Source organism: Anser anser, assembly GCF_964211835.1.
Source record: "Anser anser genome assembly, chromosome: 2".
NCBI lineage: Eukaryota > Metazoa > Chordata > Aves > Anseriformes > Anatidae > Anser > Anser anser.
Window position 1 is genome coordinate 49,466,508 of NC_139721.1, and position 24,317 is coordinate 49,490,824.

The window sequence follows — 24,317 nt, forward strand, 5'->3', positions numbered from 1 at the left end:
CACAATATCGAAGGAAGAAATAACTTTGTTGTTTCTTCCAATGGATTAAATCACTAGCCCATAGAAAGCAGAGAATGGTTCATCAATGTTTTTGAATAGCTTTAGCAAGTCATATGAGTCTCCAGTGGGCACCGAGGAGAGAGATTACTTCTTTGATCAAGGTGGAAATATTTTATTTAAAGTAAAAAGCTGTTTCCTTCTGAAACTTCTCATTAAGGCTCTTTCCGGGGTTTTGTCTCATTCTTTTCCTGCCAAGTCTTCAGGCTGCTGAGGCTGGCAGGAGGAACTGGCAGAAGCAGACACCCTGCTACTTGTGGTCTCACTTATAAGTTAAAGTCCATGCAGGCAAAACCTTTTATTAAAGGACCATGCAAATTAATTTGGTGCCACATAACTAAATGCTGGAGTCCTCTTATAATCTTGAGAAGCAAATTTGGCCATTTAGAAGGAAAAGAAGGAAAAAATACAAAACTAAATTCTAATTGCAGAAACAATACTTCCAGTGTTTCAACTCACCTTTGTATTTGGGATAGAAATTCATCAGAACGTTTAGCTTATTTTGAAGATGCATTTTATTTCCCAAAGTTTTCTGCTCAAATCATGATTGCCTAAGAGCCTAAAACATATATTTTTTTTCCCCCAGACCAGATTATTTTACATTGTATTCCTTGAAAATTGACTTTTTTTTTTTTTCTAGTGGAGCTCTTGAAGATAAAATCTGTGAGATACTCACCATCTCTGTAAGTCAGGACATTTTTATCAGATTCCCTAGGAGTGGACAATGTAATTTAACACTGAAAGTTGCTGATCATCTCAAGTTTTTCGTTAGCTTCTATAAACAACTTCCATTCAATAGGTGCAGACACCCAGCTGCAGAACTCATCCATGCACGGATCCTTCTGCCACATCCAGCCACCCAGATTTCGATCTACACAGCATACCTTTGGCCTTTACATTTTAAACTTCCCTGTTTATTTTAGGCACAGCTGGTAAGCCACAGAGGGCTTCTAGTGTTCAAACAGCAATGCCAATTTCAGGTCAGCCATGCAAGAGAAAACATCTAAGGGTTCCTCTCCTCGACAACCAGAAATGTTCTGATTTCCTCCAGGGAGCTCCCACATGCTTCTGGAAGGCACTCTGCATTTGTCTGTCCGTGACGCAGAATTTTATTGAGGAATTGAAGTTCATCCCTTCCAGTAGGCAGATTTTGGTAGTAAAATACTGGGGAGTACACAATATAGAAGTGAAACTTCCCAGCACCCTTATTTTGTTTGAAGGACGGGACAGCACCCCTGTGGATCGCGTCGCAGATGGGCCACAGCGAGGTGGTGCGAGTCATGCTGCTGCGGGGAGCTGAGCGGGACGCCGCGAGGGATGTGAGTGCCACCTCTTCCTGTGCTCTGTCTGCAGCTTTGCGCTTCCTGGCGTGTTTTGAGGCCGCTAGGCTGTCTGAGGGGTGGCCCAGTGTCCCCAGAGGTTGTTCTGTTTGTCAGGTTGTAAAGCTCCCTCTTGGGCTCCGTTTCTGCCTGCGTGTCTGGGATGGCTCCCTGGAAGGACCTCCTGGAATAAGAGAATGAAGATGTCCGTATAAATGAGGGACAGACGTGATATGGGTTGTGACTGGTTCATTTCACCCTGAGGTTTTCAGAGGAACAATCCTTCAGATGCCCTAGAATTAGCAGCCTGATCTCTGGAGGTGCCTCCTCAAAGATGATGAGCAGAGGAGACCTTGTGGGGGGAACAGCTGGTGTTTTCCTCCAGCCTAGGGGAATGTGGGTGAACACTTGTTGTGACTGAGCTGATCTTCTCTCTTTTAAAGGATGGTACAACTGCTTTGCTGAAGGCTGCCATTAAAGGCTACAACAATGTGATAGAAGAGCTACTTAAATTCTCTCCCACCCTTGGCCTGCTGAAGGTTAGTAGTGAAACACATTTATTTTTAGACAGAAACTCAAGAAGGCAAAGGGTCTAATGAAACACCTGACGTTCATGACAAGTGGAAGACGATAGAGATTGAGCCCAAAAAGTCAAGAGAAAAATGAAATTTCTTTATTAAGCCTTTAGTGCTACATACAAACAAATCTTTTCAGAAGATATTGTGAAATTGATTTTTGGAATAAGGAAGGACATCGTGTTGTGGGAGGAATTCTCTTGCTTTTTGTCAGCTGATTTTATTTCTACAGTAAACAGATTGCTCGTGGTGGTGCAGTTGTCAGCATTATACCCTGCCCTTTTATTGCCTTTAGTCAGTAAGCTAGAACCCTAAGAGATCAGTTGTGAGTAACTCTCTGTTTGTTTCTGTTTTCCTCTGAATTCAACCAGTGACTCAAAAATAATAGCAGATATCTGGAAGCTGCATTTTAATAGCTGATCAAATTCATGCACCCATAAATGATACACTTTGATGACTTCTGTGGATGCAACTAATTGGCAGTTTTGATAAACTTGAAAATCCAGGTGGCATTAACTTGATTGTTAATTAAGAGTAAGAAATAGCTTCCACACTTACGTGAACTGTCAGCTTGCAGCCACGAACGAAAGGTCAGCTACGATAAAAATCACCATTCAGCTGCCTGCCAGGGAGAACATTAATCATGAGAGAAAGGAGATAAAATGCACAGCTGGTTTCCATTACGCCTCGTACTCCTGTTTCAGTTGTGAATGGCTGATTTCACCAGGCAGCAGCAAGTGCCGTGTGCTTTTCAACCTCTAATCTATTGACAAGGGCAATTTTAAAAAGAAGATATTACTGTGGTAAAGTGAACCTGACTCTCGCTTTTATTAAAGCATTTAACATCACCTCCTTTGTAGTCCACTAGCCTGCCAGCACCCTCTCTAAATCACCATCAGGCTTTCACGACCTAATCTCTTCCACGTTATTTCTCGTTTGTGGGTTTGTTCTCTGCAAACATCTTTGTTTCACTGCCTTTTTGATTCCAAACATCTCCGTTGGTGTTTTCCAGAATGGGACCTCTGCTCTCCACGCGGCTGTTCTGAGCGGCAATGTGAGGACGGTGGCACTGCTGCTGGAGGCAGGAGCAGACCCGTGCCTGAGGAACAAGGTACGTCCTGGCTTGCCACCCCGGGGCTAGGACCGGCGCTGAGCTTTGGAGCGCCTGTGCGTGCAACGTAGGTGGTGGTTGTCCACGTCTCTGTGTAAGACCACGACTGCACCTTGATCCTCTCCTGCAGCACCACCATTCAGTCCATCAGGTTTTGTACACAAGCATCTATTAGGGTGCTGCTACCTGTGAAGTAATGTCAGCCTGAGAATAACCTCATGCACTCGTTAACCCAGCACCACAGGTTAAATTGTTAGCTGTAACTAGTCATGGGACAGCTAGACTGTGTTTTAGGGAAACAGTAATCTGTTACTTGGTTTGGTAAGTCCTAAGTTATATTCGTGTCTCATTTCACAGACGTGTACGAAGGGTATGTCCACAGTAGGAGAAATCTATATCTGGGTGCCTCTGGTAAAATTGGCTTAGGATTTAGCACATTGCTAATATCAAAAATACCTCAAAATTACATGCACCTTTCCAAGGTCTTCTACAAATTTGTTAGTTTATTGAAGCAATTTCATATTCCTTTTATGACATCAACTTTTCTGCAGGAAACTTAAAAAAAAAAATCTATTACGTGTTTTAACATTAAATGTTTGGTCATTTCATTGAAAATGTCTTCCTCTGAGTTGTGTTTGTGGACTATTTGCTTCTAGCATTTAATATCTAGCAGGGTTTGTTAAGCTGTGAACGGGTGGACTGGTATTTACTTCTGATTTATGATTACGTGAACGAAAGTTTATAATGCAAGTAATCCAGCATATGCTTTCTGAACGCTTTGGTTATTTAATATAAAATCCGTGCATGTAATTCCTATATCAATCCACTTGATGGCAGCAGAGTTAATGTCACTCATACAGTAGTTTGTGCTAATATACGTTTTGTTTTGATGCAATCATCCAAACAATGTGCAAGATTTTTCTGCTGTTGGTAGTGATTTGCAGAAGGAGGTTGTACAGAATAAATCTGTGGTTATAACTTCTCCTAAAGATTTTTTTTTGGGGAAAAAACATGCAATTTGGCACAACAGTACATTTGCAGAACAGAATTATTGATTTTCAGAAGTAGCCTCATTATAAATATTTTCAATTATTACAATTGTATTCAGTAAGTACAGAAGACCAAGCTCTGCTATTCTACTACCTATCCTACACAATAGCACTGACTATTTCATAGCAACTAAAGTTTTTCTTTGGATTTTTATGGACTTCGGTACTTGAAGATCTGCCTCATCTCCCCAAAGACTCATCAGCCGTGTTCTCTTTCAGTTTTGTGGCAGCAGCATAGGGAACCCAAAGGATACCATTTAGCCTGGACAGGCAGCACAAAATAAGCTGACCACACAAATCCCATGCTAGGATTATTTTGAAGACTTAAGTGAGACTTGCACACTGCATGGAAAGATAACTTTAAGATATCTCCAACAGTGGTGGAGACAAAGCTGAAATAAGCACGTCATGGTTATACCATGACATTAAAAATATTACGCATTAAAAGCGTAATGCTTTTGAACCATATTTTGGAAATAATCATTCATTTTTGCTAACCTCAAGATTTTTTGTTCCAGGCAAACGAGCTGCCAGCAGAGCTAACGAAAAATGAACGCATCCTCCGACTCCTTCGCACAAAGGAAAAGCAAAGGAAGAGCTAATGCTGCCCTGTAGCAAATGCGGTTTGACGGAGCTGTGCCCTGACAACACTATCATGACAGTAAACCTAGGTTGCCCAAGAAGGTCTTTTTGGAACAGTTTGCAGAACTGATCAGCCTCATCAGTATATGCTTGTGAACACATGAGGCCCTTGCCATGGAGTCGCCATGCCCTCAGGCCTCCATCTGGCATCGCTGAACTCAGAAGGACCGCAACAGGAGTAGGGTTTGGCCTGAGAGCAGTGTTTGCCCTGCAGCCCTACCTATGCTCGCGGGCCCCACCAGTCCCAGCACTGACATTAGCTCCTCCACGCCCGCAGTGTACGCATCCCCATGCACCCAAGTGCTCCTGCTGTTTCGGAGATGCGTCCCTCTATTGGCATGGCCACACGCCTGCAATGAGTGCCTTGGGGTGCACTCATGGGTTGGGAGCACTCAGCCCTTGTGCCAAAAGGATGCCCAGGTCTTGCAGCTGTTTGGAGTCAGCTGGTCCTCATGGTGCTGCTGCCCTCCCTTTGGTGGCAGTGCTGCCTCTGACGATTCCTCTGTACCTCCAAGTGCCACGTAGGGCTACAGGTGACATCCCATCTACAACATCCCAACAGGAAAAGCCCTCCTGACAGTGCAGGGCTTTGGTAACATTTTTGTTTCTATGTGGCAGTCCATAAAATGATCCAGATCATTACGAATTATGCCAAAAGCTACTGAACAAATAATAAGAAAGATGATTTTCTCTTTGGTGTAGCATCTGGATCTTTTTGCAATGTATATGCAGTGCTGTGGGAAGGCATCCCCAGCCCTACAGCATACATATGTGCATTTCCACGAGCAGGGGAAGAACAGTTAATGAGCAAACCAACCAGAGTATACCATTCAATAGCTCAAGTACACCAGAAATTTGGCTGTCAGTACAGACGCTATACAGATACTTAACAGTACAGATGCTATACAAGTAATCTATGTTCTGCATGACCCCATATGTGACACTATGGTTTGGTATCCATAACTACTATGCAATGCACTTGTTCCCAAATTCTGTGGCAGGAGTTAAGGGAGAAGTGCACAGTCGTACACGTGTTCAAACAGCTGATGAGAGGATTACATGTAGCCACGCTCAAACAGGCCCACTAATTAACATGGGCCTGGAAAATGAACTCTCAACAGCAATTTTGGCCTTTGTTGTGGTTGAGATGCTTAGAATAAGACATGCTACTAGTGCCTGCGTGGAGAAGGCAGTGCAAATTGTTAAGGTTTTGTAAAGAGCTATGTTATAAGCATGTTGTTGTAAGATGCTACATCAAAACTCAGTCATTCCTGCAGTATAAACATACACTAAGTCTTGTTAGCCACAAACACATCACAGATCTTTTTACATTGAGTCGAGTTATAATGTTAGTCAGTACATAAATCCAGGGACTTCATCTGTCTTCAGACCTTGGCAATTTACTGAAAAATTGCTTAAGATGTTGAGGACAGAGAAGATTGAGAGGAAACTCAGAATGGTCTCTGCTTAAAAAATATCTGCCTGGGATTCAGCTGAATTGTTGCACTTTGCTTCAGTGAGTTTAAAAAAAAAAATTAGTGAGTTTGCACAAATGAATGTAGTTTACTGAGAACGAATTAGCCATATATATTGCCAAATCATAAAGTTATTCTTCTTGTAAGTTAGATAAGAAGTTGGGGTTCTGGTGAAGAGTGCAGAAGTGGGCATACCTTTGCTTGCAAGCTGAAATTGCTATTCGATTTCTATTCAGCATTGAAAAGAAAAGCTTTAAGTTTTCCAACAACATAAGACAACACCAGAAAAAAAATCTCTTTGTTTAGGTAATTCATGCTGTTGTATTTTTCAATTAAAATAATGTTGTGCCTAACTGAAACTTGCAGACAAACTGGTACAGAACCAAAGAATTATGCAAGACGTGCAGAGGATGATTGTATCCAGGATTCAATCCTGTGACAGACTAAAAAATATTGAGCACGCAGAAATCTCAAGAGCCTTATTGGGAACTTAAGTTGCACAGCATTTTATGGGACTGGACTTCTTTAACAAGTAACACTGAAGAGGGTAGGTTCGTCTGGAGCCCCCAGCGGGTCAAAGATGAACATTTTGCTTCGGAGAAAGCCAGAGGGACTCTAGGCAGCCCTGCCATGATACTGGTCTTTCTCCTTAAAGTTTCTTCAGATCAACAGCTGGGAACAACCACACTGTTAAGATAAAAGGCCCTTTCATAGTTGTAAAGGAGGAGGATAATCACTGGAAGGACTTCAGTAGCCAGCGATTCTGGGTGAGCAATAAATAGTATCAGACAGGCTGTAACTATCAATTTTCCAAAAATGTGGAAGCTTCCACTGTTGGTGAGGGTCTCCTATTTCTCTTGATGTCAGAGTGTAGGGGAGAGGATAGGGAAAGCCAGAAGTGGCCCTGTGATGGCTGAAGTGAACATGCTGGGAGACCAACCTGCAGCTGTCTAGTATCCACAGGCAGTCTCTCCTTTCTGCCAGGAATATTTTCTTTTTTTGAGTAGTCTCACCCCAAAAGGGGCAGCTACTCGGCAAAAGAGCTTCTTGAATGATGCCTGTCCATGGGAAAATGCTCCCCACCATTTATAGCAGGACTTTCCAAGTCCTGTTTCCAGCTTCCTCCATGACTGGCTACCACGGCCTAGGTTCCACTGCAACCAGTGAGGAACATCTGGGATGCCACATCCCGTAGGGGGTATCTGCTGACCTCCTTCTGAGTAGATACAGTTACCAGGTCCTCTTTTCTGAGTAATATTGGGCTGTAACAGGCTTTTTGTTTATAAACAATATTTGAAATGTGGAGCTGCCACAGGTTGAAGGGAGAAGCCTGTAGCTCCCTCTTGGCTCTCATTAATGCTGGGTGATAGGGCACGCAGGCCTTGGACCAGCGGTGGAGTACCGGCAGCAAAGTCTTTCTCTGCCACATTCAGGCTGAAGTTGAAGTTGTCTTCAGCAAAGGCACTCTTCATCCAGCTTGGGATTTTAAGCACGGAGAGCTTCCCGTTGGGAGCATTTGTTTCATCTCAGAGCCTTTGAGGAGAGGTCCATTTGTGGCTTTGAGTTCCCAGTAACCAAAAGGTGCTTATTCTACCTGTAGATGGGCTTGGACGTTGCAATACTGTTCCTCACCATGCAATTAACCTTTTCACAAAGAAACCTTAATAATTCTTAGTATTTATGTAGCCACTGTTATCTTTAAAGTGCTCAGTAAACACTGCTGTGGTTTGTTTATTGTTCTAAACTGGAAACCTGCTTCCCCTTCTTGGCTGAAGTGATTTATTGATGTCAACAGTAGTTCTTTGCATAGTTGTAGTGCCTTTTGTGCAAGGCTTTCAGAGTGCTCTGTGGAAGCTCCAAAACCTATTGGGCAGGGAAATAGATGATTTCATACACACACCGGTGAAATGCAGCAACTGCTCATCTGTTCATGTTAATGGGCAAGAACAAATTTAGACCAGAAATTAAGGGACACCAAGTCTGCTTCCTAGATGTCAGGATGAACTAGAGTGGGGACAGGATAACAGGCCCAAATGTTTTCATTTCAACATCCAGGGGCCCAGCCTGCTGCCCTCTCCAACTGGGATTTATGCAGGACTGGTGACTTCCCAGCAGCTCCAAGTGAGTACAAAGGAGGTGCAAGAACATGTGACACAGGAGTCGAGGAAAAGTACAGAGCGCCATGCCTTTATTTCACTGATATCAAGCCAATGTAAGATAAGGAAAAGTGCAAGGAAAGGCCTGTGGTGCACAGAGAGAACGGGATCCCACCAGTGACATGGTGGTGGTGTAGCCTCAGAGCTCCCAGATACACAGAGCTCTTCATTTCAGATGATCACTGCTGTGCAGTGTGCAGGGACAGGTATTTGGTAATGACACAAAAGGCAATGTCATACCCCCGACCTAATGCCTCTTCTTGCACTCCCCGTTCTTTCCTTGCAGCGAAGTTGTCTCGCTGGTGATCCACCTCCCTTTGTTTAGTTTAGAAGAGCTGAGAGTCTCTTCTAGGTTAAAGCACCCGATCAAAGAGCTGCAGGTGACATTTAATGCACTTTAACAATGATTGTTTGTCTCAAAGTCGGAGCCTAATCACAAGAATAACTTACATTTTATTCCGCCAATCATAGTGACTACTGGGAAATCCGTAAGTAAACCAAATTTCATGTTGTCCTGGAAATTTCAGAACTGTTGTACTGAAAATGAGGTAGCACAAAAACTGGCCTGTTTGTCCTCCCCTTAATACAAACACTGAACAGACATAAAATACTGCCTTTGTTTGGAAACCTTGTCATTGTGCCACACTCCTTGAGTCAGTGGTGACAAAATGTTAATGTATGCTAGGAATGCAACCAAAGATCATACACACGGCTCTTTTTTCCAGCGATGGAGTGATGTACTGCACATACAGGACTAAACGGAGTTGTGGCTTCTCACAGTAGCTCTGCAGAAGGTCCTTGCAAATGTCATGTTCATACTTTCCTGAATTCTGGTTTCTTTTGACACGCCCTTTTATGCATTTCATAAAACCTATACAAATTTATGTATTTCAGTGTAAGATTAATATTCTACAATGGGAACATTGCTTTGCTGAAACACATTTTTCCACACCGTCATTTCAATAAAAATGAACATACTGCTCAGATTATCTTAACTATCCGTACACTTCAATATTTATTTGCCTTCTTCTGTATCCTATTCTTTCTATTTGCAGAATTCCAGAATTAATTTTCTATTCTTGTTAAGACCACTTTATTCTGTTCCACTTGATTCATTAGACCATTATTTTCCAGGCCTTTACAGATGAGATAGCATTCACAAAACAAACAGAGCCAATGCCCTGGCTTGAAAAACAGGAAAATTTAATTTAGCATGACATAATGAGGTTTGTTTCAGATCCAGACCTCACTGGCAGACTCCCCTTGACATTAATATCCATTAAGTCAGATCTGAAGGAAAGATTACAAAAAAGCAACTTTGGGAACAAAGGAGTATGACTATGCTTTTATTGAGTTAGTCAAACATGCCTTAGTGTTTCAGTTATTATTTCTAAATGTAAAACTGGTCTTTATGCTGATTTGACCCGCTTCAGTTTAAAAAATAAAAAATAAAGTCTAAATCCCGCTGATATGTTTATTACAGTAAGCAGTGGATTGTAATCGTTATAAAAGGGAAAAAGAGTCTACACTGAAAACTCTATTTTTGACCTTGTGTTTGACTTCCCAAGCCTTTTGCCTTATTACTACAATTTTCTGTTGTGATGAGCTACATTTTCAATCGATGTCAAAAATCCCTACAGTCGCAAGTCAATAAACAATCTCCATCTGTACAGAGAATAGTATTGTGACTTGTTCATGGACTAAATAACCACAAAGGATGATTTCTGGTAACGCAGAGCTCCTTGATTTTGCACATGAAAGCAAAACAAAATGCAGTGTCACGAGGCTGAAACTAGGCAAATTCAAACTTCGAGCTGTGGGTTTTCAACAGTGAGGCTAGTTATCTAATGAAGCAAATTGTTTGAGATGATTCCTTCATCATTTGAGTGGGTTTTATTGTTGTTGTTTAAAATTACTTTTCAATCTATAAGATGTTTCATCTGAAGCACTTTGCATTTGATTTAGGAATTACAGGATGAAATTATATGATATGCAGCAAGTAATATTATGTGATCATAATAGCCTTTTCGACCTTAAATATATGAGTCAATATTTTTTTTGCTTTATCTCCTCAGTGATTTAAAGAGATGCTGGCTCTCATGAGATCAATAACAAGACCATATGCTTAGCAACTGTGCCCTGGATCTGCGTGGCAAAATGACACCTCGGGCACATACCTAGGCCGTCTGTAAATAAACCATTTCACTCTCACTATATTGACAAGGCATTTTAACTGGACTAATGCTTTAATGTTCTGCTTTTAATGTTGAGGCAGCTCACCCAGAGCTGGCATGAGCTCTGCATAGTGCTGCACTTTGCCAGGGAGCAGGGAACAGCGCAGCAATCTATGATGTGCCGGCGGGGAACACAGCTACGTCAGGAAAGAGCGAGGGACACAACTTTTTGCCATGGAAAAGGTTTCACTGGCTCGGATGCACAAACAGAGCATGACACTAACACAAAAGACAGACCAGAAACAAAGTGTAGTTTTATATGTACTGCACATGTGTTTTCTTGTACGGTGTATATGTATATGTGTATGTGTACATAGTGCCTAGGGTATGTGTACAGGCTCCTATAATCCCTTTGGAAATGAGATACCAAGTCTCATTGTCTGCTTGTCCAGACTATACTGCATGAAGAGGCAGAACTGCTCCACTTTCTGAGGACTCCAAGAACAGTCTCTGCAGGTGCTCAGTCAGGTTTTGGTAGTACCCACAGGGACTCCCTGGGATACTTCTGCCCTTCTCCTCCACTTCGACAGCAAAGTCTGAGATAAACACGTGGCAGCATGGTGCTCACAGGGACACAGGAATCGGATGTTAATGCAAACCAGGAGCCATACTCAGCTCTTTATGAGGTGAACTTTTGAATTTGTTAGTAAATCAGTGCTTGTGAATAGTACCTGGCATGAGTACACACTGCACATTTGCTCATAGCAACAAGTGCAGTATATCTCCAAACTCTGCTTTAATAAGAAGTTGTATTTCTACAGTGCTTTCCTCCTGCAGCTTACTGTTTGAAACCTGTTTTGGGGTATTTTGGATCCCATGTTGCCATACAATAGGCACCACTTTACAGAGGAGGAAATTGTACTGGAGAGGTTGGGACCCACCCACATCATTCAGCAAGTTCATGGCAAAACTGGGTCAAGCTTTTCATCTTCTGAATTCAATTCCTGAGCTTTTGCTACTAGGTAATAAATAACTCCACCTAGAATGTAGTAAAAATGAACACTTTTTTGGCACCTTCAACGATAAATGCAGAAAACACGTGATGCTAAAGAGTGAGGATAGGACACGGTAGAACAGCCCTACAAATATGCTAGGGCAGATACAAAGATGAAAAGATAAAAAAGATTTGATTCAGCATCACCTGACACACTACACCTATATTTAACACTACTGGCAGCTTCAGGCCGACTGCTGTCATCCCCCGCAGCATGAGTTGATCCCACGTGGAAAGTCTGAAGCCAGGAGCATCTGACCAAAGTAATAGCTACTCTGAGGCCAGGACAATTAAAAGTCGAACAGGCCTTCACAGGTGCGGAAGGCTGACAAATGAAAGCAATACGATTTGCTTACAACGCCAAATAGGAAACACCAGCTTTGTTCAGTACAGGAATTATTCTGACTTGGCTGGAAAAATATTCTTGGGGCATGCTACAGTGGTTTTGACTGGCTCTACAAAAAAAAAAAAAGAAAGTGGAGGTGTGAGAAACTGGGTGAAACTTGCAAACCCACCCACCTGTAGAAGCTTGTCCTCACACAGGAGGCAAGATTTCCATGCAGAACACCCTGCCTTCCTGTGTGCTTATGAAACGTGTTGCTTAACCTAGCTCCCACTTCTTGCAATGGCCTCCGGGCGCTATCGCAATAGAAATAACAAAGGCTCGTAATAAATTATAGGGGAAAAAAAACAGCAACAGACATTTTAATTGACTTTGCTGCAAAACGATCACGTAGTTTTTCCATTTCTACGTGCATGTAATTCTGCAGGCAGACTGCAATTTGGAAATTGCACGATCATTACCACTAGACAAGTGAGTTTCTAGTGGAATCGGCAACATGTTTCACTTCTGCACTGGGTAAAGCCATGGAAACACCTCTGAAAGCAGAGCTCAGGACTTGCTGTCAAAGCAGGACAGAACAAAGCAGGTCGTTATTTCACACTAGCTGCCAGGCAGATAACTTCACACCAAAAGGGTATTCAGTGAGGGAAAGTATTTATTTCATCCTAATGGACAACAGAAGGACCAGCTGGGTGTGACAGGGACACCAAATGACATCCTACGCTATGAATTAATATTAGCATCTTCTTCCAGGCAGGAAAACACACACTGTTGAGAACCAGAGTAACTATTCCCTTCCTTCCAAGCAGACAATCCCTAAAAGCTATGCATAATCTTGGGCTTAAAAGGGAGCCTTATAAAACACATCTTGATAGACGTTTGTAAGCACAGCTAGCAGCCCGGACAGTCTCTTTGGCAGCACAGAAAATGCCGTGAGCTGCTGGCAGCATCGATCTGAGTTCATTATTCAGGGCTACTTTTTCCATGCCCAGACAGAAAGGGATAACTTTAAGACGAAACAGTCAAATGTGCCAGCTTTATCATTGACTTTTTAATACTCGTGCAACTACATGTGGCAGAGAGCTGCAACCGAGACTGAAGGCTGCAATAGGACTGAACGAATACCCAGCCCTGAGCCGCTGGCTGGCAGCATACAGAAGAAAGGTGAAAACAGATAAATGTTCATGTTTCCACATCTGCCATTATGAAGGATTTCAGAACTCTGATGGGCTTAGTCAGATTAGTGTTTGGTAATCAGTCTTCGCCTCTATTCCACCTCACTTTCATTCATGAGTGTAGAAAAACTGGCAGTATGTGAAGGCATTGCACTGGAACAACAATGTGAATTTAGACAGCCTTCTAAATATAGGTATCGACCAGAGATTTAGATAAATATTAAAATATTACCTCCTCTGTCTGTACTGTAGGTGGTAGACAAGTGTGATATTATGGGCTTAATTAGTTTACGGTGGAAATTGCCACTGCAATAGATTCCCTTGTGTTTGTTTTGCAACATTATAAATCAGTTCTGTCTCACCTATGATTCTTAGATGACTTTTCTATGCAGTTCATTGGGGAATGAGATGTTTAGTCAGTTTTGTTGTCCTTTTACCTTTTTCACCAGCACTGAAACAAGGTTCCTGCTTTTTTTTTTTTAACTTGTAGCTATGTGAGCTACGCCCACTGCATCCTCTGCTTACATGGAGTCCCTAGAAAATGTGGCAACTCGGTCCCCTGCTTTTCAGATCATACTGCATAGTGCTGAATAAAATTTTGACTTATGACAACACAATTAAGACACACCAATTAACTTTAGGTACTTCAGCTTTCGTTAGCACTTGCCAAATGCCAAGTCACGCACTTGGGATGGAATAATCCCTTGGAAAAGTACAAGCTGGGCAGCAGCAGGATGGAAAGCAATTTCGCAGAGAAGAATATGGTGGCTGGGCTGGACGGCACACTGAACATGAGTCAGCAGAGAAGAAAGCCAACCACTTCCTAGGCTGTATTAGCAAGGGTGTAGCCAGTAGGTCAAGCACTGTGGTTATTCCTCCTTCTGTGGGACTTGTTGGACCACATCCGGAGTCCTGGGTCCACTCTGGGGCTCCCCAGAATAAACAAGACGCTGACATACTGGGGCAAGTCCAGTTTAATGCCAGCACGACTGCTGGGGGTGCTGTGTTTGTTCAGCCTTAAGCAGAACGCCGGCTCAGGGGACGTCCTGCTGCTCTCCACCACTACCTAACGGGAAGATGCAGAGAAGCTGGAGCCACACTCTCCTCGGACAAGCACAGTGATAGCACAGTGGCAACAGACTCAAACTGGAACATGGCAAAATCTCTTTAGGTACAGGAAAAAACATTTTACTATCCCGTGTGGTCACACGGTAGAACAGCTTGCTCAGCAGGGCTGTGAAATCTCCATCTCTGAAGCTATTCAAAATACAACTGGACAATTCCCTGAGCAACCTGACCTAAATGGATTCAGCTTTCAGCAAAAAGCCAAACTACATGGCCCTCCAGAGGTCCCTGCCAACATAAATTAGCCCATGAATATACGAAACCAAGAACAACCTATATTTTTGTCAGCAGATGGCAATATCAGCTAAATTCCAGCAGTATAATGTGCACTGAACAGCCACAAAGGCAACAAAGTAGTGGGGAAATAAATCAGAGAGAAGCAGCACACGAATGTCACACGCTGCTGTCTTCCTGTGTTTCCTTCGAGACGGATCCCAAACAGATCAGCTGAGTGCAATCTCCTTGCTCCCAAACGATTGCAACACCCATCAGGCCACCTGATGTCAGCATGTCGGGAACAAACAAAATTCGGCAAGGCAAATTCACCGGCAGTAGAGTCGCTGTGCAATCAACACTGAGAGCTGATTTTCTGCCACGCAACCTGAGCCGCCTTGCTCGGGGATTATTTTTATTGCAGCTGTGCCGTAATAGCAGCTAGCCATGCGGTCAAACACATGTGGGATCGTGAGACGAATGCTTTGAAATCACAGATTGATAACTTTAAAGCAAAATTAAGAAGCTTTTGCCTAAGATGGGATTTTTGAGACTACTTAGGCATTTATAAACTATGTGATTAATACTTCTATATTATAAAAACCTGCTAGCATACTGCTGATACAACATATGCAGAATATTTCATTTTGAAGAGGCACAACTTGGCTCTGAAGAAACCGAAGCAATGCAGTCGCCACTAAACCTCCACTCGCACGGAAACAAACCGGCCGCCGCGGGCGCAGCTCACACCAGGCGGCCGATCACGAGACCCCGGCAGATCACAAGACCCGACTAAAACAAGAAATGATGAGTAGGTCGGGTGTCAGCCCGGAGTTCCCTCCAGTGTATTTGTAAACCTAGGGCCCTGGGTGGGCGCCTCACCCCAGGAGGTGACTGCGTGGGTGCCCATCAGGGCGAGACACCCGTCGGAGTGAGGGACACATTGGGGTGAGGCGCCCACCAGAGTGAGGGGCCCATGGGGGTGAGGTGCCCATTGGGGTGAGGTGCCCATGGGGGTGAGGTGCATATGGGGGTGAGGTGCCCATGGGGGTGAGGTGCATATGGGGGTGAGGTGCCCATGGGGGTGATTTGCACATGGGGGTGAGGCACCCATGGGGACCAGACACCCCGTTTCCTCCGCTTCTCCTCTTGCACCACCGGCCCTGAGGAGACCCATGCGGGTCTGACCCAGCGCCCAGACCCCCCTCGTCACCCCACCGGGGGATCCCCAGCAGGGTGCGTGTGTGTGACCCAGCCGCCTCCCTCCCTGCCTCCCGCCGCCGGGGCCGGGCGGTGGCGTGAGGCGCGGCCCCGCCCCGCGGCCGGGGCGAGGCGGGCGGTTGGCGGCGGATCCCGGGCACGGCCCCTCGGCCCCCGCCGCTCCTCCTCGGGGCCCGGCGGCGGGGCCGTGAGCACACCCCGGCCTGGGGAGGGCGGCCCTTCCGGACCTGCGCGGCTGCCGCTTCTTCTTCCCTCCTCTCTCCTCCCCCAGCTGCCGTCTTTCTCTTGCCGCTTCCCCGCTGCCGCTGCGGCGCCGGCACCCGCTCCCTTCCCCGCACCGCCATGGGGAGCCCGCAAGGCTGCCCCGGGCGGGGGCTGCTCCTCTTCCTCCTCCTGCTGCTGCTGCTGTCCCCCGCACAGGTGAGTCCCTGCCGGGGAGCTGGGGCTGGGCAGCGGGGGTTCCCCCGCCGGGGATCGCCCGCCGAGGCTGCAGAAGGCAGCGGCTGCCCGGGCCGTGCCCCGGTTGTGCAGCGCTCGGGGCGTGCGAGCGGCCGGGCAGTCGTATGTGGGTGGGGAGGCTCGCGAATGGCACCCGCCTGTCGTTTAGCCTGCTGTCGGAGGTTGGTGAGGAAAGCAAGAGCTTTCCGAAAGTAATCGGCTGTGCAGTGAGACCTGCTTCTCGCTGAGGTACTCATATTGAGAGCGTACGCTTCTGTAAAGTCGTGGGCTGAAATGAGTTGGACTTCCCTTGCTAAGATGCTCTAGGAAAAAAATTAGCATAAAGCTTTAAATCCTTTCTTCTCGGTCACATCTTGTTTACTTCGTCGTCCAAGGCAGGAGTGAGGTGCTTCACTTTTCTGGAGGAACACGGAGTGCCTGGCGAGGTTGTGTCTTGTTTCCCCCCCCCAGCCAACTTAGAAACATGCTAAGTCAGGTTTTACGCTTAACCCTGTTCAAGCTGTCAAGTTCATCATCCTGTGTGTGTGTGCTGAGGTCCTCCTGTTCGGGTATCCTCATCTGCTTTAAGGAGCTTGAACAGAAGACTAGAAGTTCCTTCTGTTGCAGCTGGAGAAGCTGATCCATTATTAATGGCTCGTGGTCTCCAGAGGAGTAGCTAATGAACTTTGTACCCTCCAAACACTTGTTTCTGTAATGATTTTGGAGGGACATACCACACCACATAGTGATGAGGCGTGCCCCGGGCAGGTACAGGAATGAAAAGATGCCATACAGAACTTCTGGTGACAGAAGGAGGGGCACTGAGCTAGGGGAACGTGAAACAAGTTCCCTTAAGGCCTGGGGTATCCTTGTAGAGGATGTGGCTTTGTGGTCCATAAGAAGTTAACGTGGTGAAAGTGACTTTACAGAATTAAAGCCTGCATGCCTAATGCAAGAAAGCAAAATTGGGTGGGGGTGTAGGGAAATGAAAACCTTGGACTTGATTTTTTTTTTTTAACTGTTACTTACAGCTAACCATTACATAAAGTGTCCTTGATACCTTTCAAAGAAGTTGATCCTTCAGTTAGACCGAGCCTACGTAGTGTTTGCTCGCAAAAGAGAGGCATCCTGAAGCTGAACTGGTGCTCTCTCAAGTGTACTGGTAGAATGTTTTCATGCTTTCAGTTGTGGTATGTGTAAACCGAAGTGCCATTTGACATCTTCCTTCTTTTTTGCAGTCAGTGAGCTAGGGAGGCATTTTAATTTGTATAACAGGAGGATTGCAAGGAGCTTGAAGCATTTGGCCTATGCAGGATGCATCTTTCTCCCTGAACTGTGCGTGGGGCAGAGCTTGTGACAGGTAGCCTACTAGCTGAGTGTTAACTACCCATCTAAGAGCTACATTAAAAACCTTGGCTCCCTTATGCCTGTTTTTTTTTTTTGAATGTGGACTTACAGGAGGTTCAGTTGTTGTTTTTTCCCCTAAGTTAAGGAGTCAATTTCAAGACTCTTGAAACACTTTTTTATTCTCTCACCAACTTCTTGGCATACAAGAGTTTGTCCAGTATACTTCATGCCTTCTGTTTCAGTTGTTCTCTATAATTACGCTAAAACTCAAGCTGTCAAATTAGTGGTTAAGCAAGGCTGGGCACTTGTTTCCCGTCAGACACTGGGATCCCAGGCTGTAGAGTCAAAGTAACTGGAATGTTTCTGAAATCCTTGCTGGCAGACGTTAGTGGCAGGTTGTGCTCAGTCTCAGACTTGTGGCCTGCAGTTCTGTGTGCGGTGTTACCTGGCCCGTGGTACAAAGGTCTGAAATGCCTTTGTGGAGGAACTTGCTCATCAGGGACTGCAACATAACAAGTCTTACGGCCTTGCTCTGGAGCTGCTTCCTGGAAAATCTGGAGTGACTTGTTCATAGTCTGTCTGGGTGGAAGGTGAGGAAGACCTCTTAAAGGGGAGAGGTGACTGAGGTGTGAATAGCACTTCGCTGGGCAGCAGCCAGAGCAATCCGTCTGGGTGTGGTGCGGTGTTACTGCTGTTCCTCAGCAGGGCATCGGAGTTACTTTTGTGCAGATGGCCGTGGTTGCAGACAGCTGCTAGTTAGGGGCCTCGTGCCTTCTGAATCTGCGTGCAGAAGTGCATCTGTCTATTCCTCCAATAAAATCAAATCACTGTCAGCTAACACCAGCTTGCTCCCACAGATCACCACAACTATCACCGTTGCAGCTTTCTCATCCTACTTGACCTGAACTTTCCTGTGATGTGCTGAGTACGGGTGACGTGCTTAGATAACTCCACAGCTAGGACTTGCTCTGCCTGGCCAGGAGGACCTAATGATTTTGCCTTTCAGAAGGGAGCAGACACTTAACCTGTGGCCAGAGGAACAAGAGGAACTTAGCTGACAAGGCTTGTCTCTGGATCCTTTGCTTCTGAACAAATTACTGGAAGAGATGCAGAGTAAGAATAGAAATCTGTAAAGCTTCCTTTAGTCCAGGGACCGCTCCTCTGACAGGGAGGGCTGTCAAATAATGTGCAGCTTCTGGGGCAGATCTGCAAGCTTAACCTAGTCACCTGTCTCCATAAGCCAACGTTACCATTTATTAAAGATAACATAGTAGTACTGTGTTCCCTTAGAGCTCAGTTTGTCAATCTAGTGGGTAATATCCACCCACTATTAAGTGTGATGTGGACTAGATATTAATGGAGGGGAGTGGGGGAAGTATGTTTCTTGGAATAGCTTGTCTTGCCATGTAGGATCCCAGATGTACCATGCTAGAAGAAGGAAAGGGAAACAGCTGAATCTGATGCTGTTGCCTTTTCTATACATTAGTGATCTTAATTTGGAGAGCCAGACAATGTTCACTTGTCATTTGGTATTTGGAAGATTACAAGTAGTCTGTGTTTCTGTATACAACAGCATCGTTGTCCTTTGTCCACTTCACAGCGACATATTCATTGTTGATGGCTAATGTTTCTGGAGGCGTTGGAGATTGTTGATTTGTTTCAACATGCCACTGAAGAAACTTGGACTGCAGGAAATGTGTTTATGATCTGTTGGAATGCTAGCTCGATTCCAAACAAATGATAATGCCTGGGAATAGGAGAGCTGTAACAGAACCTTGGTAGAACGCTGTCAGTAGTCATGAAATGCTAATACGTGCTTGTGTACAGGTTTATTGGGATTCCTGGAGTCCCGACATGAGGCGAAGCTTCTCTTCAGACATAGTTCTGCCAGAAGCAGGAATTTGATTTTCAGCTCTGGAAGTACTGGAGGCCAGCATGAGTGTACTGCAAGGTGGTTTCTGAGCTCTGGGAGTGGGGCAGGAGGGAACAGCTTTAATTTAAAGCCAACTTTCTGTTGCTTGGGAGAATACTTATGGAAATCTCGTTTCACAGTATTGAGGACTTAATGTGATCCTCTAAAATACCTGCATTAGAGCCTCGTGGAGTACCTCGCCTTGTTTAGAAGGGAGCTTGGTTCAACGCATTTCTCACTGCGCCTTGGGACCAGAACTTTTACCCAGTTAAGTAAGGTGACAATTGTTCACCCAGATCTTAACTGATGTAGAAGCCTGACTCTCCAAGCACTACCTTTTGTTAACTATGGCTTATTTACAACAACAGTTACTCATCTGTATCTTTTCCTACCAGTGAGGAATGCTTTTCTGAAGGCGTGGAAAGAACAAAGTACTTATTTTATTCTCTAACTTACTCTAGCCTTTACTAGAGGGTTTTTGGGGGAAGAACTTTCAGCTCTATCTTATCAGTGATGATGGTGTAAGTTATTTAGTAACTTGGGAGTATCTGTGGACACTGAACACCAGCAGACCAGCCCTTTCCTATGCTTTGCGGCTGACTCAGGGATGAGCATGCTGTTAACTTGCTAATATCTGAGAGCTACGCTGATGTCATCTGAAGTTAACAGTCAAAAGTTTTGGTTGTTTTTTTATCCTTGCTTACTGACTTGGTTAGACCACTGTAAATCAAGTATCACCAGAGGCTTATCAGTTCAGGGAAAAAATTCAAACTTTTATTAGATCCTGCTAGGTCACAGCATGAGTGTCAAATCTTAGATTGTCGCTGAAATTGAATGGTTGATGTTAACACTGAAATAAAATGGAATATTGTAACTTGCAGTCCTAGGCCTAAGTGATCTTCTAGTAGTTAAGAGTAACTGACCTGCTCATGTTCTCTAAACAGGCTGAAAGTTTGAGAGAAACCTGTTTTTTTTTTTCTGTTTGAGGTTTTATCCATGTCAAACTTGAATAATGGGGCTCTAAATTTTTATTCAAATTTTTACAAGTGTAAACTGACCCTGATAAGCCAAAATAACTCGTCTTGATTTATTTTCTTGTGAAATAACTGAATACTTCTGTGTGTGTGACCAGGCTTGTCTTGTGCAAATACACATTTTTTTTGTTCCATCCTGATGGCAGAAAACCTTGTGGGTGAATTTATAGACAACTACGTGATAACATAATACAGCCAGTGTTTTATTTTGTTGTGTCTGTGTAGTTATGTGAAGCTAACGCTTCCTTCATTGTGCAGATAACACTTGTAAAAGCAACAGAAGTTACTAGTCAGCCTGATGGGACAGCTGAAATTTAAAGTAAATCTTTCTGTGGAAGAAGTGCCCCCATGAAAAGTTTTTTGCGTTACCAGGTGCATGGAACTTTTCACTCTGGAAGTAGTTAAGTCTTTTCAGAAAGAGGAGGTTGATAACTTTTTTTTTTTCTTAAATCAGGATGTGTTAAATTACAAACCTTCATGCAGCACAGAAGGTGTTCCGAAGTATGATTGCAAACCGTTCTAGACTAAACATGAAAGCCTGCACAAGATACAAGAAATACCTAATTCTGGTCTCACTGATGGTGGTAAACAGCTCAAATCTTTGCCTTTTTGTGAGAATAATAGTGAATCTATGCTGCTGCTCGAAGAGATGGCTGAGTCATTTCTGACATGGAGACACCCGAGCCTTCCCTCTACTAGTAGATATTTGCTATTAGAATTGGAATATATAGGTGTAAGGAAGTAAATGGAGATAGTGACTTCAAACTTTGTTAGCTTAGACATTGTGTATTTATTTCATGCATGAACAAATTCACAATGTGTTTCTGTAATTAGTATCCAAGTTTTTATGGCAATTTAACTTTTTGGCTTATGTTGGGTGTTAAACATTCAGTGTTTAAAGGCGCAACCTGAAGGGTTGCTTGCCAGCTTGTATATAAGAAACGGGAACGCTTGACAGCTGGTTCCAGGTTTGGCTAGAAGAGATGCTGAAGTAGATGAATGAAGTAGTGATCTGGGTGAGTGGTACTTAAACTGATTTTTTTGGACCTAGTTTGTAGTGAGTAACTTGGAGCGGGGCTGTGTTGTCCAGGCCAAGTAAAGGGAAAATGATTCTAACAAGTTCAGATAAATTGATTCTGTTCCCTGCAAAACATCCAATTGCTAACATGCTTTTTAAAGAATCCAGTGCCTAAAAATGCCTAAAAGTCCATAAAAGTGGATACCGTGGGAGCACTGTTGTTGGCTCGGGTTGCTCTGGGGCATTATGAATGCAGCCTTTCAGGGGCCTCTCTGGTCAGCAAACAGCGTTAGTCATGGGCAGGCACTAAGCGCAGCAGTCTGTCCTTGCTGTATAAGCATATGGTGTTTCCACAAATGCGAAGTCAAGGTTGTTTGGGAGATTAAAAAAATAGGTCAGTTATCTCTGAAACTGTACCGGGCAGTCTTCTGATGAGAGCTTGCCGAAGCACAGGTGCTTCGCAAAACCCTGGAGCTGTTTTCGAGCTTCTACTATAAACACGTTGTCGTTGTGTTGCTTCTTTAAATGTTTTAATTTTCAGAGTAAATATTTTGGGGTTAGAATTTCAGATATCTCTGTATTAGCTCTACTGAGCAGAAACAGAAGGCTTTCAAGGTTCTGTTGTGCTCTTTCTATTTCCTTCACTGTAGGCATTTAATAAAGAACGTTTTTTTGATTTTTTTTTAAGTGATGCCTAACACCTTTTTCTTACCACTGTAAGCTCCAATTCCGTCTTGCAAATTTGGTTGTTGCATGCTTACATTTCCAAGTGCTGATGAAGATCATCCTCTGAATTTGTCACAATAAGTGGCATTTTTGTGGTGAATGCAGAGCTGTCAAGTTCTGGTTCACAATCCTTTCTGCTGGTACTTCCTCAAAATCTCTTGCGGGGTGGCTGGGTTTGCAAGAAGGGCTAAAAGGTGGCAGGGAGAACTGAAAGCGTTGCATTTAAGCAATGTACTTCTCTCCCTGTACACTGACTCGTGCTCTGAAATGACAGTTTAACTCACTAATCGCCTGTGCTGTCTTGGCATGAAGAAACTCTTTTCTAGAGCACCTTTTATTTGACGATGTTTTATTTTTTTTTTCTTCAGTAACTCTTCCACTTAGACTTCTCTGTAGACAGAGTACTTGCTGCCTGTAGCTGGGCCGAGAAGGGAGGAAAGCTGAGCTGGAGATCAGGGTGTTAACGTGTGCCATGTCAGTGCATGCTTTTCTTGGTGGGTGCTTTCTGTAGTACATACGCAGATTAAAATCACAAGAAGTTATCGAATCTGGACTGTAAGTGACCCTTGGAGTGGTAACGTGCAAACTCCAAGTAGCTGAAAAATTCGGCAGTTGTTCCTTGCAGTTGATCAGCTACATCATGTTGTGTTAGGTACTTCCACAATCGTGTGTCTGGTATGGAGAATGTGGAATTGCATCCGGAGACAAGAGATACAACTGTGCTTACGACGGACCACCGATAGCACTACCGAAGGATGGCTATGACTTACTGCAGGTGAGCTTCGTCAGGAGATCTGCTAAAAAACTGTTTCTCTTGGACCTGTGTTATGATTTTTAGCTGTCTCATTCTGACTTGATCAGAAGGTAAATGGATTTTGTCATTTTGCAGGTGTAGATTGTAGTCCCAATGGTGTGAAGGTGATAGACCACTGTTTCTATTCAGGGGTATGAGGTATCCAAAGCATGTGATCAACAGACTCGCACAAGCAAAACTTTAAATGTAGGATTTCTTCACCTTCCTGCCTATTTTCTCACTGCTTTGAGCAATCCTTAGTCAGACTGTTATTAGCACCCTTCTGATTTGTGACATTTGTCAGTTATGTCCTTCAGATCTCTAAAAGATGAGACTAAAACTGTACTTTTTATCAGACAATCATTCCCAACCTATTCCTTAATTCGGAAAGTAATAACTGACACCAGTCATTCAGATGGAGCAAATTTGGGCAACAATCAGTCTCTTTAGCTGTGCCTGGTATGAGGCCATGTGGCTGTATCTGGGCTTTAGCTGCCAAAGTGAACAAAACCAAACTTTAAAATCGAGTTTCTGGGCTGGATGTACAACACAGGGTGGTATTGCCAGGCTTGTCTTCTGGCAGATGGTAGTTCCAAGCCCTAAAGTGTGAAATAGCTATGAAGTTAAATGATGGTTTGGCTGGTAGCAGCGATGACTTAAATACGTAGGTGAGCTGACTGGTGTGTTGCGCTGCTTCAGAAGACTTAATGGACTATTCTTTTATGTTGCTAGTGGTTATACTAGTCTTAAAATAAATGCATTTCTTTTCTATAAACTGGGCTCTTCCAGGTGATCAGTGACTTTGGTTAGTGGCTTGCCTTTTGAGACTTACCTTCTGGATAGCATCAGATTCTGTACTAAAGCATAAGCTGCAGGAATACTTTCAACTTGGATAAACAAGTGTTGTCCACTTGCTAATAGACTCTCAAATACTATTATAATTCTATATATAGACCCTGGTGACTAAAGATCATCTGAAAGAGCTTTTTAAAGGAAGTGACGCCCTGAATAATGCATGTGATTCTTCTCTCCCTATTCCCTAATGTATATCGCTGTCTAAACTGATTATTTCTTTCATGCTTCTCCCACAACAACAAATATTTTCTGAAATATGCTGAAATAGAACCCTCAACTATAAAGAGTTTTTAATCTTAAATGTGCTTTTTCTTCCTCCCCCTGCACTGATCTCAATATTGTTTGTCTTTAAGGAACTCTGTCCGGGTTTATATTTTGGCAATGTTAGTACCTGCTGCGATGTCCTTCAGCTTCAGACTTTGAAAAACAACTTGCAGCTGCCTCTACAGTTTCTCTCCCGGTATGCTAATGAATGGCTAAGCAGCTAGGGCTTTTTTTAACATCA

The 24,317-nt window shown here is 43.9% G+C and overlaps 2 protein-coding genes across 3 annotated transcripts in view; both read left to right on the forward strand.

Annotated features, from left to right (window-relative positions):
- Positions 1-8,948, forward strand: part of ANKRD29 (ankyrin repeat domain 29) — a 31,407-nt gene extending 22,459 nt beyond the window's left edge. For both annotated transcript variants that reach the window (XM_083822343.1, XM_083822344.1), the window contains 4 exons: positions 1,278-1,376; positions 1,820-1,915; positions 2,964-3,062; positions 4,630-8,948. In XM_083822343.1, the coding sequence (XP_083678469.1) occupies positions 1,278-1,376; positions 1,820-1,915; positions 2,964-3,062; positions 4,630-4,713 (378 nt within the window). In that variant the 3' untranslated portion in view covers positions 4,714-8,948. The remainder of the gene's footprint in view (positions 1-1,277; positions 1,377-1,819; positions 1,916-2,963; positions 3,063-4,629) is intronic.
- Positions 8,949-15,797: 6,849 nt separating this feature from the next.
- Positions 15,798-24,317, forward strand: part of NPC1 (NPC intracellular cholesterol transporter 1) — a 28,011-nt gene continuing 19,491 nt past the window's right edge. The window contains exons 1-3 of the mRNA XM_083823930.1: positions 15,798-16,109; positions 22,817-22,939; positions 24,166-24,272. Coding sequence (XP_083680056.1) covers positions 16,032-16,109; positions 22,817-22,939; positions 24,166-24,272 — 308 coding nt within the window. The 5' untranslated portion in view covers positions 15,798-16,031. The remainder of the gene's footprint in view (positions 16,110-22,816; positions 22,940-24,165; positions 24,273-24,317) is intronic.